The 14,117-nt window shown below is 54.5% G+C and overlaps 2 protein-coding genes across 2 annotated transcripts in view; both read left to right on the forward strand.

The window, feature by feature from the left end:
* The window catches only part of APBA2 (amyloid beta (A4) precursor protein-binding, family A, member 2), a 185,253-nt gene extending 172,861 nt beyond the window's left edge, over positions 1 to 12,392 (forward strand). The window contains exons 7-10 of the mRNA XM_011949253.1: positions 3,802 to 3,947; positions 4,999 to 5,034; positions 8,826 to 8,912; positions 11,897 to 12,392. Coding sequence (XP_011804643.1) covers positions 3,802 to 3,947; positions 4,999 to 5,034; positions 8,826 to 8,912; positions 11,897 to 12,217 — 590 coding nt within the window. The 3' untranslated portion in view covers positions 12,218 to 12,392. The remainder of the gene's footprint in view (positions 1 to 3,801; positions 3,948 to 4,998; positions 5,035 to 8,825; positions 8,913 to 11,896) is intronic.
* A 1,459-nt stretch (positions 12,393 to 13,851) lies between these two features.
* LOC105516917 overlaps positions 13,852 to 14,117 on the forward strand; it is a 22,495-nt gene continuing 22,229 nt past the window's right edge. The window contains exon 1 of the mRNA XM_011949261.1: positions 13,852 to 14,081. Coding sequence (XP_011804651.1) covers positions 13,852 to 14,081 — 230 coding nt within the window. The remainder of the gene's footprint in view (positions 14,082 to 14,117) is intronic.

The following is a 14,117-nucleotide window of genomic DNA, read 5'->3' on the forward strand; positions in this document are numbered from 1 at the left end:
GTTGCACAGAGGTCACGGGGTGGTTGAGGACTGGGTGGAACTGTACCATTGTTGCACAGAGGTCCTAGGTGGTTGAGGACTGGGTGGAACTGTACCATTGTTGCACAGAAGTCTGGTGTGTTGGATGTGAGGGCTGCACTCCAAGACTCCCTGCCTTTGCAGAGAGCAGCGGGCCTTGTGGATGCACCCCCACACCTCCACGTACACCTGTGATCCAGCTCCACTCAGCCATCCCCTCCCAGACCCCCAGGAGATGCGGGGACAAGTCTTGGAGCTAATGAGACCCCCTGGGGCCACACTGGTGCCTTAGAAGCCTCTGTCCACCACCCATATTCAGGGTAATTTTCTCCAAAGGTGGCAGGAGTGGAGACCGTCAGGCTTGAAGCTGTGTAACTCCCATCCCCTTCCCTGTCCAGAGGGCCTGGGGTCTTCCTAAGCGGTGTTTCAAACAGAGGCTGCTTCTGGCAGGGGAGAACCTGGAGCACCTTATTCTTCTCCAGACTGTGCAGATACACTGTGCATACGCCTATGTGAGTAAGATATACAGTGTGAAAAGGAGAAATCACTCTCTGGGGAGACAAGATCCTTAAACCTGTATCTTTATTTTCTTGTCATTTTGTCTCCCTCTGGTGGTCTCAGCTTAGGGTCAGTGCAAGACTTGAGCAAAATAACAGCAATTTCTACCCAAACATGAAGGGCTAGCTGCTTTCATTTTCTAGCGAAGCTGTTGGATTTGGGTTCTGCGTTTCCTGCGGAAGTCGAGAGCCGTGCCTGTGAATGTGATATGCTCCCTGCACCGTGCCGCCCCTATTGGACTCTTCTCTGGGTCTGGGTTCTCCTCCCATGATGCACGTGAGTGGGAGGCAGGAGGCTGGGGCCACCGTGGGCTCCACTGTTTCCCACTGAACAGAAGAGCGAGGCAGGCGTGGAAGGCCCCCACGCAGAGGTGGGTGGTGGCTGGAGTTGCAGCAAGGCCCTTGAGTGCTTCACTGGCCTCGTCCTGGAAGCAGGCATCCTGGGTGCCAGTGGTGACCCCCTGCCTGGGATGGGGTACCCTTCACCCTCAGGAGCCTGTGCCCAGATGGGTCCCAGAGCTAGTGACGCTCACTTCAGGGGGAGACGAGGCCAGACTTTCCTAAATCTACTCAGGGACATGGGTGGACACGGAAATGTGAGCCTTAGAAGGGTCCGGTGCGCTGACCAGGGCCACCCTGGGGGCTGGCGAGGGAGAAGCCAGGGAGAAGCCAAGGGGCAGTGCCTGGGAAGGTAGGAGTCAGATTCCAAAGGGAAAGCTGGCCTCCCAGCCTCCCCAGGGCCTGGGGCCAACAGGGTGCCAGGCAGCCCCTGCCACAGAGAGGACATAACGACACTTGCCCAAGGCCCTGGTCATCTGCTGGGACTGTGAGGCTGGGGTACCTGGGGCGCCTGGAAGAACCAGAGCTTTCCTGCAGAACAAAGTGACGCCATCTTGTGGTCAGTGAGAGCCACTGCATTGGGCGCCGCTGGGAGACTTGGGCTTCACTGGGGGTGCCTGTTGAGCCATGCTCATTGGGGATGGCAAGGTGGTGTGAGGTAGTAGAAACACGCCTACCTCAGGCGCCGGGAGCCTTCCCAGCCCCACAGCCGGATGCCATAAAAGAGAGCACAGGGGATGTCTGGGGAGCCTGTGGCAGCCAAGGCTGTCCTACGTGCTGGCCGAGCCCCCCAGCCAGGCAGACGTGCATACTTCACCCTGAAGAAGCCCCAGGGTAGGGGGGTGCTGCGTTAGGATATATGGTCCTGTTCCCTCTGTGGGGCTGCCTCTGATGCCCCTGGTGACAGGCCCCAGTGTACCCTCCGAGGGACAGGTGGGCAGGGGTTCCTCCCCTGGTGCCACCCCTGAATCCTGCAGTCCCCCACATTGGTGCCTGCAGCCCTGCCCAGCTGGAAGGAGGTTTATCGGCTCCAGAGCAAGGGGTGACTGGAGTATATTTAAAAGCCGTGGGAGGACCCCATTGACAGGACTCAGGTGCACAGGGGAGGGATAGAGCGGTCCTGTGAGGAGAGACAGCTGGGAACACAGGTGATCCTCTGACCCCAGGGGCACGCAGACCCACTACTGCCCAGGAAAGCAGGAAGGAGGGCCAAGTGGGCTGAGCACCGAGGCAAAGCTTCCCACCTGGTCTGTCTGGGCAGGCGAGGGAGGGGCAGCCAGGAGTTTGAGGCAGCGGAGGAGTCTGGAATAGCTCTTGCACGGAGGAAGAGGCTGAGCTTCCCAGAGAGATAGATGAGAGTTGTGAGGGCGTTTGGGGGGCATTTGGGGTCAGGAATGGACAATACATTTACCATAGCACTCATTTGCCCTCGGGCAGCTTTTTCCAGCCTCAGGTCCAGAGAAAGCAGGTTGGAGATTTGCTGAACTCCTGGGGGCAGATACACAGGACTGGGGTCAGGGAGCTGAAGATACTGGGCAGATGTTGTTGAGGTGGTGGATGGCGGCACCCCAGCTGGGCCAGTCGATGATTTTATCAACGGAATGGGTTAGAGGTGAGACCAAGGATCAGCTGGCTGAGGGAAGGAAGAGGTTAGGAGGCTGCTGGCAGCGAGGGCTGGGGAAGCGCAGGATGGCTGGGCCCATGATGCTGGAGGGACTCAGGGTGGGGCCAGCTGGAGCAGGAGGGGAGCCAGGAAGCCAGGGCCAAAATCCCCGACGAAAAGGGCTCTGGCCAGCAGGTGGGCAGTCGGGAGGGATAAGGCAGGTGACATGGCCAAAGTGGGTCTGAGAGGACAACCCAGCCATGGTCTAGGATAGCTCAGAGGTCGGCTGACTGCAGCCCCAATGGCAAGTCCTCCTGTCCCCCTGATTTTGCATATAAAATTTTCTTGGCACACAGCCACACCTCCTCTTTGATATATTGTCTGCGGCTGCCTTTGCACCTCAGGTACAATGGTGAATAGTTGCAACAGAGACCACAAAGCCTAAAACACACACCGTCTCGCCCTTTACAGGAAAGGTTTGCCCACCCCTAGCTGGAGCCATACTGTCTGGCATAGGAGCCACTCAAGATTGGTTTGTGGGCAACGTGGACAGGACTTGGGGGTCGGTTGGATATGGCGCTAACCTGTGGCTCTTTATATTTCAATTAATTAAAATTACATACAAGAAAACGGTCCAGTCCCTCAGCTGCAGGAGCCACAGGGCCAGTGCTCAAAGCCATATGTGGGTAGTGACTCCTGCATTGGGCACTGCAGAGATAGAACCTTCCATTCTGGCTGGCAGGAAGTTTTGTTGGGCCACGATGGTCTAGGGGCAGCAGATGGAACAAGCATGACGTTTCCAAGCCTGGGCCTGCAGTGTGATGGGTGTGAGGAGCTACACGGGCGTCCTGAGAGGCTACAGACAGGCCGGAGCCTCGTGGGACAGATGCACAGGGACCGGCCAAGGAGAAGCCCAGGGCACAGTCAGGTCACCAGCATGAGATCCGGGGCTGCGGGCAAAGCATGGAAAGGGCTGTTGTGTTTGGGATGTGACGCCTTCTGGATTTGCAGCCTGTGACTGTCCCTTTGAGCGACATTGTCCTCCTGACACCGTTTGTGCAGAGTTTTCTGGCCCACGCGTTGATTTCGTGCAGTTACTTGCAGCACGGGGCAGTGAGGGAAGAGACCGGCCGCCCGTGGCTGGCTACACATCGCGATGGTTGGGCCCTTCTGTTTTGCCCCGCATCCTGCCAGCCGTGTTCCTTGTGCTATGGCCAGGCATGCAAGCCCTTTGTTCAGGGGACTTCTCCTCTAGGAAGACTCTGACTCTGTGCCCTCCTTCAGTTCCAGGGCCCTGTGAACCAGAAGACCTCATCGATGGGATCATCTTTGCTGCCAATTACCTGGGGTCCACCCAGCTGCTGTCAGAACGGAACCCTTCCAAAAACATCAGAATGATGCAAGCGCAGGAGGCCGTCAGCCGGGTCAAGGTAGAGGTGCTTCCAGGGCCCCTCAGGGATGCCCACACACTTTGGGGGGCACTGGCGGGAGGGAATGTGGCGGGGCTTAGGCCCTCTTCCAGCTCTGATCGCACAGCCCTCGGCCCGGGGAGCAGGAGTGACCCAGGTGCCGACGACGCTGAGGGAGGCTCGCGCCTTGGCTGGGAAGAAGCTGGCTGGGCAGAGCAACCAGCTCCTTAACAGGAGGCCCACGGAATCCCAGAAATACGACCTTTGAAGATCATCATTCCAAAGCATTCTAGTCCTAAAGCAGTCCCAAATCCCAGTTCCACAGTATGTGTATTTTTAGTGCCATTCGGAGTGCTTCCAGAAAGGGGGAAAGATAAGTCACGTTTTATTTAAATTCAGGACCTCAAGAAAAACTTTGACCTGCTTGTAGCTCTGAGTGCTCTTTGGATTGTCTGGTTTTTAACATTGGGTGAGCCCAGGCAAAGGGAAGATGACACCGCCTCAGCAAAACTAAATGGGGTCGGGGGTCGGGGGTCGGGGGCGCAGCCATCTGAGGTCTCCACTCTCTGAGCAAGACAAGATCTGCAAATGCCCACCAGCCCAGGGGTGAGAAATGGGGGCAGCCTCCTCCCCAGCCCTCACCATATACAACCTTCTCTAACAGAAGCAGAGGAGCACCGTGAAGCCATCCAGGGTGGGCAGGAGGAAGCCAGGTGACTCAGGGCACTGCTGAGCCCAGTGCTCCTCAGCAGAGGCCCGGCCCTCCCACCCCAGACACTCGCCTTGCTCCGCCGCCTGGAGCTCAGCTTGCCTTCCTGCCGGGAGATGGCATCTTGCCTGTCCTCCGTAGATGGGGTGGTTGGCAGTCATTTTTAGCACTCCAGGGACACCTGTGTGGGCTCTTGGTCAATGTGTGTGCTTGAAGTGGGCAGTGGCTGTCCACCCGTCCCTGCTGGGCTTTGCCAGGCACCAGGCCTGAGTATGGGGGCGTCAACCACCAGAGTGACATAACCTCACACACCTTCCTTCTCTCCGTGCCAACCTGTTTTTCTTTTCTCTTCCATGCTCTCAGAGGATGCAAAAGGCTGCTAAGATCAAGAAAAAAGCGGTGTGTAGGGCCTTGAGGCCCTGGGGCAGTGTTGTTTGCTTGTGTTCCCATGGCTTGTCCTGGGTGGTGGGGGCCGGGGGGTTGCCCTGCGGATCCAATGTTGCAAAGCAGCTTTTCCTCTTCCCTTGGTGGGTGAATCTTAGATGTTTGTAAATGAAACTACAGACACTTCATTTTTTTAACCACCCATTTTGGAAGGATTTATTAGTTCCTCTTTCTTAGCATCTCCGATGTTCCTCTTTTACGTGGACATTTGAAATTGAGATGACATTTGGTTGATATGGCAGCGTGGTGGGGCAGGGGCCTGGGCCTCCTGTGCAGTATCACTGAATTGTTCTGATAGCTAAAGATTCCTTGCGCTGAATTTACTAAGTCAGGAGGGTGAGTAGTACACTTTGCCCGTGTGGGGCTTTCTTTATTGGAAATGAGTTTTTGGGCTGGGAGCAGTGGCTCACACCTGTAATCCCAGCACTTTGGGAGACAGAGGCAGGAGGAGCATTTGACCCTAGGAGTTTGAGACTGGCCTGGGCAACACAGTGAGACCCCTGTCTCCACTTTTTTTTTTTTTTTTTAATTAGCCAGACATGGTGGCACATGCCTGAAGTCCCAGCTGCCTGGGAGGCTGAAGTGGGAGGATCACTTGAGCCTGGGAGGTCGAGGCTGCAGTGATCTGTGTTTGCACCGCTGCACTCCAGCCTGGGTGACAGAGTGAGACCCTATCTCTTAAAGAAAAAAAAAAGAAAGAAAAAAACGAAAATAAGTGTTGACACACCGGCAGACTTGTAAAAATGGGTTGACATTGAGTCATTTGTTTGTCACCTGGTCATTTAGTAAATGCTAGAGCTTTTCCAATCCTCCTCATACAGAAAATGCCAAAATAGTTGGTGTCACGAGGCTTGTTGTCCACTGTTTTCTTCTGTTTAAACAGCACGAGATGTAGTCCCCCCTCCCTGCTTTGAAGTAATGCCATTGTCTGGCGCTGTGGCCAGAAGACCCCGTGTGGGGACTCCCTCTTCTGCAGCGAGACTTTGGTCCACCTAGGACGTCTACTTTTTGCCGGGTGGCGTCTCCTTTGATTCTGCTCAGGAGCAGGAGAGGAAGGATCGCGCTCATGCTCCTCTTCCCAGGCTGATTTCCTCCGGGCAAGGCAGAACGTGCCGAACATTGCAGACTTGCAGCTGGGGTGTGGCTTTTCTCAAACAAGGGGAGCCCTCGCTTGCAGCCTCCCGGCCCGGCCGGAGCAGGGAGTCCGTACGGACTGCAGCTGGCTGCTGGGACTTGCAGGTCCAGCACTCCTACAGAGTCAGTGCCGCCTCTGGAGGGGTTGGTACAGGCGGACCCAGCTCAGAAAGCCCTCTGCGGCCAGCCGGGTGGCCGCCCGACGCCATTTAATTACGGTTTGTTCTTCCTCTTTGGAAAGTGGGATGCTCAGTGTCATTGTTGAAGGCCCCTTTCCTGGCCCGGCCACAGCTGTGCAGATGACTGCAGGTCATGCCCCCCACCGCAGACGTGCCGAGGCCCACCCTGTGGCCTGTTCTCTGGTGTCTGTAGGATCCGTACTGTTGACACCCTCCCTTCTTCCGCCAAGGAGGATGACGGATATCCTCTCCCTGCCCTGGTACTGATGGGTTTTCCGCTCGAGCCTGGGTGGCTTCAGGCCGCCCCTCTTCTCCCATCCAGGGATCCCAGCCTCAGGTTTCCTCCACAATTGTCACTAATGCCAAGGTCCACCTGTAAATTTTCTCACTTACTCCTGGCTTGACCTACTTTTTAGCAAGAGGATTTTAAGCCACAATCCATGAATATAACCTTTACATGCATGCTGATGCTGGATGTAACCAAATTTTTAAAAACAAGTTCATCCACGGCTGCAGATTGTCAGCTGCACTTCTTTCAACTCCTTTCTCTTTCTAATGAGTTAAAAGCAAAGAAAGCCCAAAAGACACTTTCCCTTGAAAATTGAGCTAAAATACACTTTTATTATTACAATACCAGGCCTCTTTACGACTCAGAATGCTTGAGGAATTGTCAGCAGGGAGATTTCTTATTTCAGATTTTCTAGTGAATAATTAAATCATAGTTTTTGCCGTTTTGAAATGGAAGGTAGACCACCCTGGGCTCCCCAGTGACCACGGAGAATTATTCACCTCGGTGGGCAAACTAATAGAACTTGAAATTCATTGCCACTGTGCAGTGGTAATTAGGATTCTTAACAAATGTAAAAACCGGTGAGAGGCTATCCTAGTTGGGGGCAGACCCTGAAGAGTTCACTCAGCTCAGAAGAGCCCGTGAAACCTGCCTCACAGCCATATGGCAGGCATACTACAGTGGCTCCAGGTGATGAATTAGGCCATTTGGGTGGCACGTCTCTTGGCTTCTCTCTGTCATGGTGAGGACAGCACTCAGGCCAGCCCCAGGGCTCAGTCCCCCAAGGCCGCTGTGGGGTGGACATGATGGTGACTGTTTAAATCAGAAGGAAAGGCTGACATTTTCATTCAGCTCCTCTAAAAATGTCTTCCCCATTTCTTAAGGATACTTAGAATCCCAAATCCAGGAAATGTAGCCTGAGTCTATAAATTCCACAGGGGTTGGCCAGAGGGGCCCTGCTTGCCGCTGACAGGAGGGGCTGTGGCGACAGACCCAGGCATCCCACCCCATCTCGGTCAAGCTCCCGGCGGCCGACCCTCCTCCCTCCTGGTTGCCTCTTACAGACTGCCTCAAGAACTCACACTTAGCTAGATGACGCGGCCGGTGGCGTGCAGGCAGATTCCTGACGTCCAGTAGCATTTCCTTCTACGTAGACTCGGGATAAAATTGCTGAGCCTTCCTTCGAGTTATTACTTTTTACATTGACAGATAAAATTGTATTTACTGTGTACAACATAATATTTTGGAGTATATACACATTGTGAAATGACTACATCTAGCTAATTCACATGTGCATTCCATCACATAGTTATAATTTCTGTCATGAGAACACTACATTCACTATCTTAGCAAGTTTTAAGAATATGAAATATTCTTAGCAGTAGTCACCACAATGCACAATAGATCTCTGGAACTCGTTTCTCCTGTCTAGCAGGAGCTTTGTGTCTGTGGACCAGTACTTCCCCCTTCACTCCTTTTGCCCAGCCGCTGGTAACCACCGTGCAGCTCTCTACTTCTGTGAGATCGACATTTGTAGATTCCACCTGAGTGAGATCGTGCAGGATTGATCTTCCTGTGCCTGGCTGATTTCACTACACAGCATGTCCTCTGGGGCCATCCATGTGTTGGAAGTGACATGGCTTTTTCTTTGCGAAGGCCGAGTAGGCCTCCAGTGTGTCTGCCCACCACATTTCTTTATCCACTCCTCGTGAATAGACATTGGGTTGATCCCGTGTCTTGGCTGCTGTGGATGGTGCTGCCATGAGCATGGGAGTGCAGGTGTCTCCTAGACATGCTGATTTCACTTCCTTTGGAAATATGCCCAGCAGTGGGATTGCTGGATCACAGGGTGGTTGTAGCTTGAATTTTTTGAGGAACTGCCATACTATTCTCCACAGCAGCTGCACTAATTCACACCCTCCCACAGTGTACCAGGGTTCCCTTTCCTCCACCCCATGCCAATGCTTCTTTTTATCTTTTTGATAAAAGCCATTCTGACGGATATCAAATGATATATTGTTGTGGTTTTAATTTGGATTTATCTGGTGATTAGGGATGTTGAGCATTTCGTCATAATGCTATTTGCATGTCCTCTATTCCGAATTAGTTTTTGGATTTTAACAGTATCCACTGTCCTTTCTTAGAATTCTGAGGGGGACGCCCAGACACTGACGGAAGTGGACCTCTTCATTTCCACGCAGAGGATCAAAGTTTTAAATGCAGACACACAGGTAAGCGTTAAAGGCAGTTGTTCAAAATCAGGTAAACTCCTAAGTTCAACTCCTTCTTGTCCCATGGTGTAGGCCCTGGTTCTCAGCAGCTTCTCTCCTGTGCCCTCGGCTCCCATCAACCCAAAGCCCATAGCTCGGGCTGCGGGAGGAGCAAGGAGCGCACCGCAGGTAGCAGTTGTGCTGGCGTCACCCCAGGGCTCTGCAGGCGGGAGGTGGGTGGGAAGACCTGCTGGGCTACGTGGGCCCTCCCCTGCTCCGCATTCCCGGGGAGCCTGACCTCTGGAGACAGAGGAGGCAGCAGCCCCCCCGTGTGGCTCACACTGCAGCCCACCACTCCCAACCCCAGCGCTGTGCCCCGACCACCCTCCAGGCCCTCGCACACCCTGATGGAGGCGTGGTGGTGCTCTTCCTTGTCACATGCGTGTCCCATGTCCAGGCTTGCGCTTTGTCCCACTGATCTTTGGGTCCTGCACCCCCCTATACTGGAACCAGCCCCCTCCTGGAGCCTGGCACTTGGTGAAAACTCAGGGAGACAGGTCCCAGGGCTCAGGCACTGGGCTTGCAGCGCTTCACAGACTTGGACTTCATTTTCGGATCTTTTGTGGGCAAACCATCTGGACTAGATCCCCCTCCCACCCTCCACGCCCCACGCCTCATCACCCACCTGTGCTGGGGGGCCCCAAGACCACCCCAGGCTGGATGGTTTCGGAGGACTGACAGGACTCAGCACACTCACAGCTGAGATTTATTTCAGCAGACAGCTCCAGAGCGGAATCGGCAAAGTGGGTGCAGGCTTCCAGAGCCCTCCCCCCAATCACACAGGACACAATGAACCCCCTGGCAAGGGGCTGTGACAAGAGAGTGAAGTGGTGTCTACCAGGGAAGCTCACAGACACTCAGCCCAAGGTGTTTACTGGGAGCTGGTCACATAGGCACCCTCTGCCTGGCAGCTACCAAAATTCCAGACTCCCAGAGGGAAAAGAGGTGTCCAGCCCAGACCGCGTTGTTTGCACAAAGGGTTTAGGCAAAAGGAACCATGTTTGTCAGTTCGGGTGCTGGGAACCTTCCTGAGATCCACGTTCCCAGATGCCAGAGAGGGCCAGCCTTGCAGGCGGGCCTTTCTGGGGGAGAACTGCTAGGCCTGCCCTGATAACTCTTCTTGCCAGTGTGCATGGAGGGCGGTGCCACACCCAGAGTGGGAGGATGGGCCTGGGGATTGAAGCTGGGCTGCATCCTCTTGAGCCTGTATAGCCTTAAACAAGTTCCTGAACATCTCTGAGCCTCCTCATACCCACAGCCCCAGCTGAAAGAGTAACTCTTCTGATAGCTCCTGTAAAGGAGAGATGAGAAACCTCCTAGCTTGGCCCAGTTTAGGGCTCACTCCAGTGGCCTCTTCTCCCTTCCCTTCCTTTCCCCTCTGGATCTTTGGATTCTGAACAGGGCATGCACATTAAATCTGTTGGGGCAGAGGAGCTGGAGAGGAGGGAACAGGTGAGAGAGACTGGGAAGGCCAAAGTAGCCAGTCAGGGCAGGAGAGCAGATGCGGCCATGTTGGTAGGCAGCCTCTGTCGGTGAGGAGGAGGAGGGGGGATCTGCCGTTGATAGGAGCTGGGGAAGAAACATGTTTCGGACAGCTGGGGATTGATGCAGGCATTTGTGACAGTGACAGAAATCAGGAGATGCTGAAGAGCCACTCCAGCTGTTTCAGTGTCCCTCCCTGGAAGGTGACTCTTGTGGTTATGAAACACCCTCGTGGCTTTAGCCAGAAAAAACATCAGCTGCAGAGACAAAAGTGAAGCAGCATCCGCTGCAAAGTGGATTCTGTGAGGAAGAAATGAGGTCCAGAGGTTGCAGAAACACTCGAGTTTCTTTTGTGCACAGAGGACAAAGGCATAAAAGACCAGTGGATTAGTTTTTTGAGCTTTGTGTGCAGTCTTGTTAGGTAGGGGTTGTGGGCAAGATGCTGGCTGGAGATTCCTGTCCAAGGACAAAAGCCATCAGGAGTCATGGGCCTGCCAGAGGCCGAGGGAATTGAAGTCAGGTGGGCTACTTTGGTGTCCCTTGACCCAGGCCCAGGCTGTTTGGGCTCCCTGGGAAGAGCTCATTGAGTGACAAACGTTGGCCTTGATGCTTTCCTCTTCTGCATGGCAGGAAGGCCAGGCCAGGCCACTCCATGGGAGAGCACCTTGTTCAGGAGGGACCCTTCTCCAGAGCCATGAGTGGCTTCTCATCTGGGAGCAAATGGGTTTCATTACATGGCAAGCCCCTGCTCCAGCAGAGACAGCCCGAGAGCTCACCTGACATCACGCCTCCCTGGGTTCCACACAGTCCATTTGGGAAGCTGGGACTGCGACGCGCGCAGAGTGGCTTTGACCTAAAACACTCTGTTAACTAGGGCCGGGGTTCTCAACCAACGTGATTTTTGTCTCCTAGGGGACATTTAGCAATGGCTGGAAATAATTTATGTTCTCACACTTGCGAAGGGGGAGGTGCTACTGGCATCTCCTGGGTAGAGGCTTACAATGCTCCTAACACCTTGCAGTGCACGTGACAGCCCTCCACAATAAAGAATGGTCCGGCCCCAAATGTCAGGAGAATCAGGGTTGCAAAACCCGTATAATTGGACTGCTTTTTTTTGAGATGGAGTTTTGCTCTTGTTGCCCAGGCTGGAGTGCAGTGGCGCCATCTCGGCTCGATGCATCCTCGGCCTTCCAGGTTCATGCGATTCTCCTGCCTCAGCCTCCCGAGTAGCTGGGATTACAGACACCTGCCACCATGCCCAACTTTTTGTTTTTTTAGTAGAGACAGAGTTTTGCCATGTTGGCCAGGCTGGTCTTGACCTCCTGACCTCAGGTGATCCGCCCGCCTCGGCCTCCCAAAGTGCTAGGATTACAGGCTTGAGCCACCGCACCTGGCCCTGTTGTGCTTTTCAATGGCTTGTCCCAGTAGTGTTTCCTGACGTAGCGCTGTCTCCCTCCCGACAGGAAACCATGATGGACCACGCCTTGCGTACCATCTCCTACATTGCCGACATTGGGAACATCGTGGTGCTGATGGCCAGACGCCGCATGCCCCGGTCAGCCTCTCAGGACTGCATCGAGACCACACCCGGGGCCCAGGAAGGCAAGAAGCAGTATAAGATGATCTGCCATGTGTTCGAATCAGAGGATGTAAGTAAGCTCTTGCCAGGGCACTCCCCTCCCAAGGTTCATAGCCCAGGGCGGCTGCAGGATCCAGGCACTGTGGAGACCACCCGCAGGCGGAAACCCTCCATGCCGTTATTGACGTTTCCAGCGGATGAGTGATCTTTTGCCTACTCTTTGGGTTTGCAAAGATAGTGAACACAGTCTTATTCTACTTCTTGAAACAGGTTCTTCAGGAGCTGTTTATAAATTGAGCCATGGTTAAATATACGAGGGAGCTATTTGAAGAAATCCCTTTACAAAACATTTTCTCTACTCAAAATGAAGTTAATCTTTGCATAACTTTTGTTATTAAAATGCAAATTTTCGCATGGCCCTGGCATGCTGTATAAAGAAGGCACATCTGCACATGAGGCTTAGTTCTGCCTTTGCGTGTGGTATGTCTTCTGAGCAAGTAAAAAGTGATTCTGAAGTATAAGATACCAAAGACTCAGGAAAAGATCGCAAGTCCTTTGGCTCCCTTCTTGGGCTGGAGAAGAGCGTTGTTTTTAGCCTGGAGGGGGACAGAGGGACTGAGGAAGGAGCAGCAGGGCCAAGAGGGGAACTCAGAGAGGAACTGTCCTTCCTGGAGGCTGATCTTACTCACAGACCAGCGGCAGGGCTGCTGGTGAGCCAATTTTGTGGGTGTTGCCAGAGTGAAATTTTAAGAAATGATCTATGGCTGGGCACTGTAGCTTATCATGCCTGTAATCCCAATACTTTTGGGATGCCGAGGTGGGTGGATCACCTGAGGTCAGGAGTTCAAAACCAACCTGGCCAACATTGTGAAACCCCGTCTCTACTAAATATACAAAAAATTAGCCAAGCATGGTGGCGCGTGCCTGTAATCCCACTTGGGAGGCTGAGTCCAGAGAATTGCTTGAACCTGGGAGGCGGAGGTTGCAGTGAGCTGAGATCACGCCATTGCACTCCAGCCTGGGCGACAAGAGGGAAACTCTGTCTCCAAAAAAAAAAAAAAAAAATCTATCCATGGGCAGTTGGCCAGGGCATTCTTTTTAACATAAGGACTTGAGAGTGTCTCAGGACCTGGGCAATAGGGAAGGGTCCCCATATTGTCATGATCCTGACATATGGCATGGAAACTGAAGACAGGGTTCAAACCTGTGGCTGGCGCAGTCATCTGCTTCCTAAGAAGCTGGGTCCACTTGAAATGCTTCAGCGCGATGACAGATTTACAGGAGGGAGAGGGCATTTCAACAGGGCACTCACACATTCCTTCCACCGCTACACAGAGACCCCTTGAAACCTGGATGGGCATTTCTGTGTGACTGAGGGCTGAGGATGTCTGAGAGACCTGGCACGGGCGTGGGCCACAGGTGCTGGCGGAATGAGGCCGGGGCAGGCCCGGTGGCGAAGGGTGGCAGTCAGTTGGTGAGAGTTTCCGAGGGGCACCGAGAGCCCCCAGGTGCAGCCGATGCAGAGGTTAAAGCCAGGGGATGCCAGATTGGGTAGATGAGGTGAGGCTGAGAGACGGGGTGGATGAGGCCCAGGGTGGTCCTGCCCGCACAGCAGCCTCCCCGTCCCCACCTCTATAGCACCTGCAGGCTCTGCCCACAGCCTACCTGCAGGAGGCCGCTTGAGCCCTTGGGTGGGGCCTGCACTCCTGGCCTCACAGCAGTGAACTCCCACAGGCTTGGCTGCGAGCTGGGGCTGGCAGGGCGAACCCTTCTCTGAAGCGCCAGCCGCAGAGCGAGCCCCTTGAACCCCACACCTCCCAGGAGGCAGCCGGACCGGGAATGGAGGCGGCGGCTGGCTGCACACCAGCCGGCCTGATGACGCCTGGAGGAGGCGCAGCCCGGCGGAGCCGGCTCCCCGGGCCTGGAGCTTCCGCGGGGGCGGAGGATGTCGTCCAAGGGGAGGAAGAATGGGGATGGCCCGAGGGAGACCAAGTGGAGTCCAAGAGCCTGTGCGTGGTGGAGCTGGGCTTCCGGGGCTCCCGTGCTCTCAGGCCGCCCTTCCCAGCCAGGTGGCAGCATCAGGCGGAGACAGAAGCAGAGGCTTG

This window comes from Colobus angolensis, unplaced genomic scaffold (assembly GCF_000951035.1).
Source record: "Colobus angolensis palliatus isolate OR3802 unplaced genomic scaffold, Cang.pa_1.0 Scaffold294, whole genome shotgun sequence".
Taxonomy (NCBI): Eukaryota; Metazoa; Chordata; class Mammalia; order Primates; family Cercopithecidae; genus Colobus; species Colobus angolensis.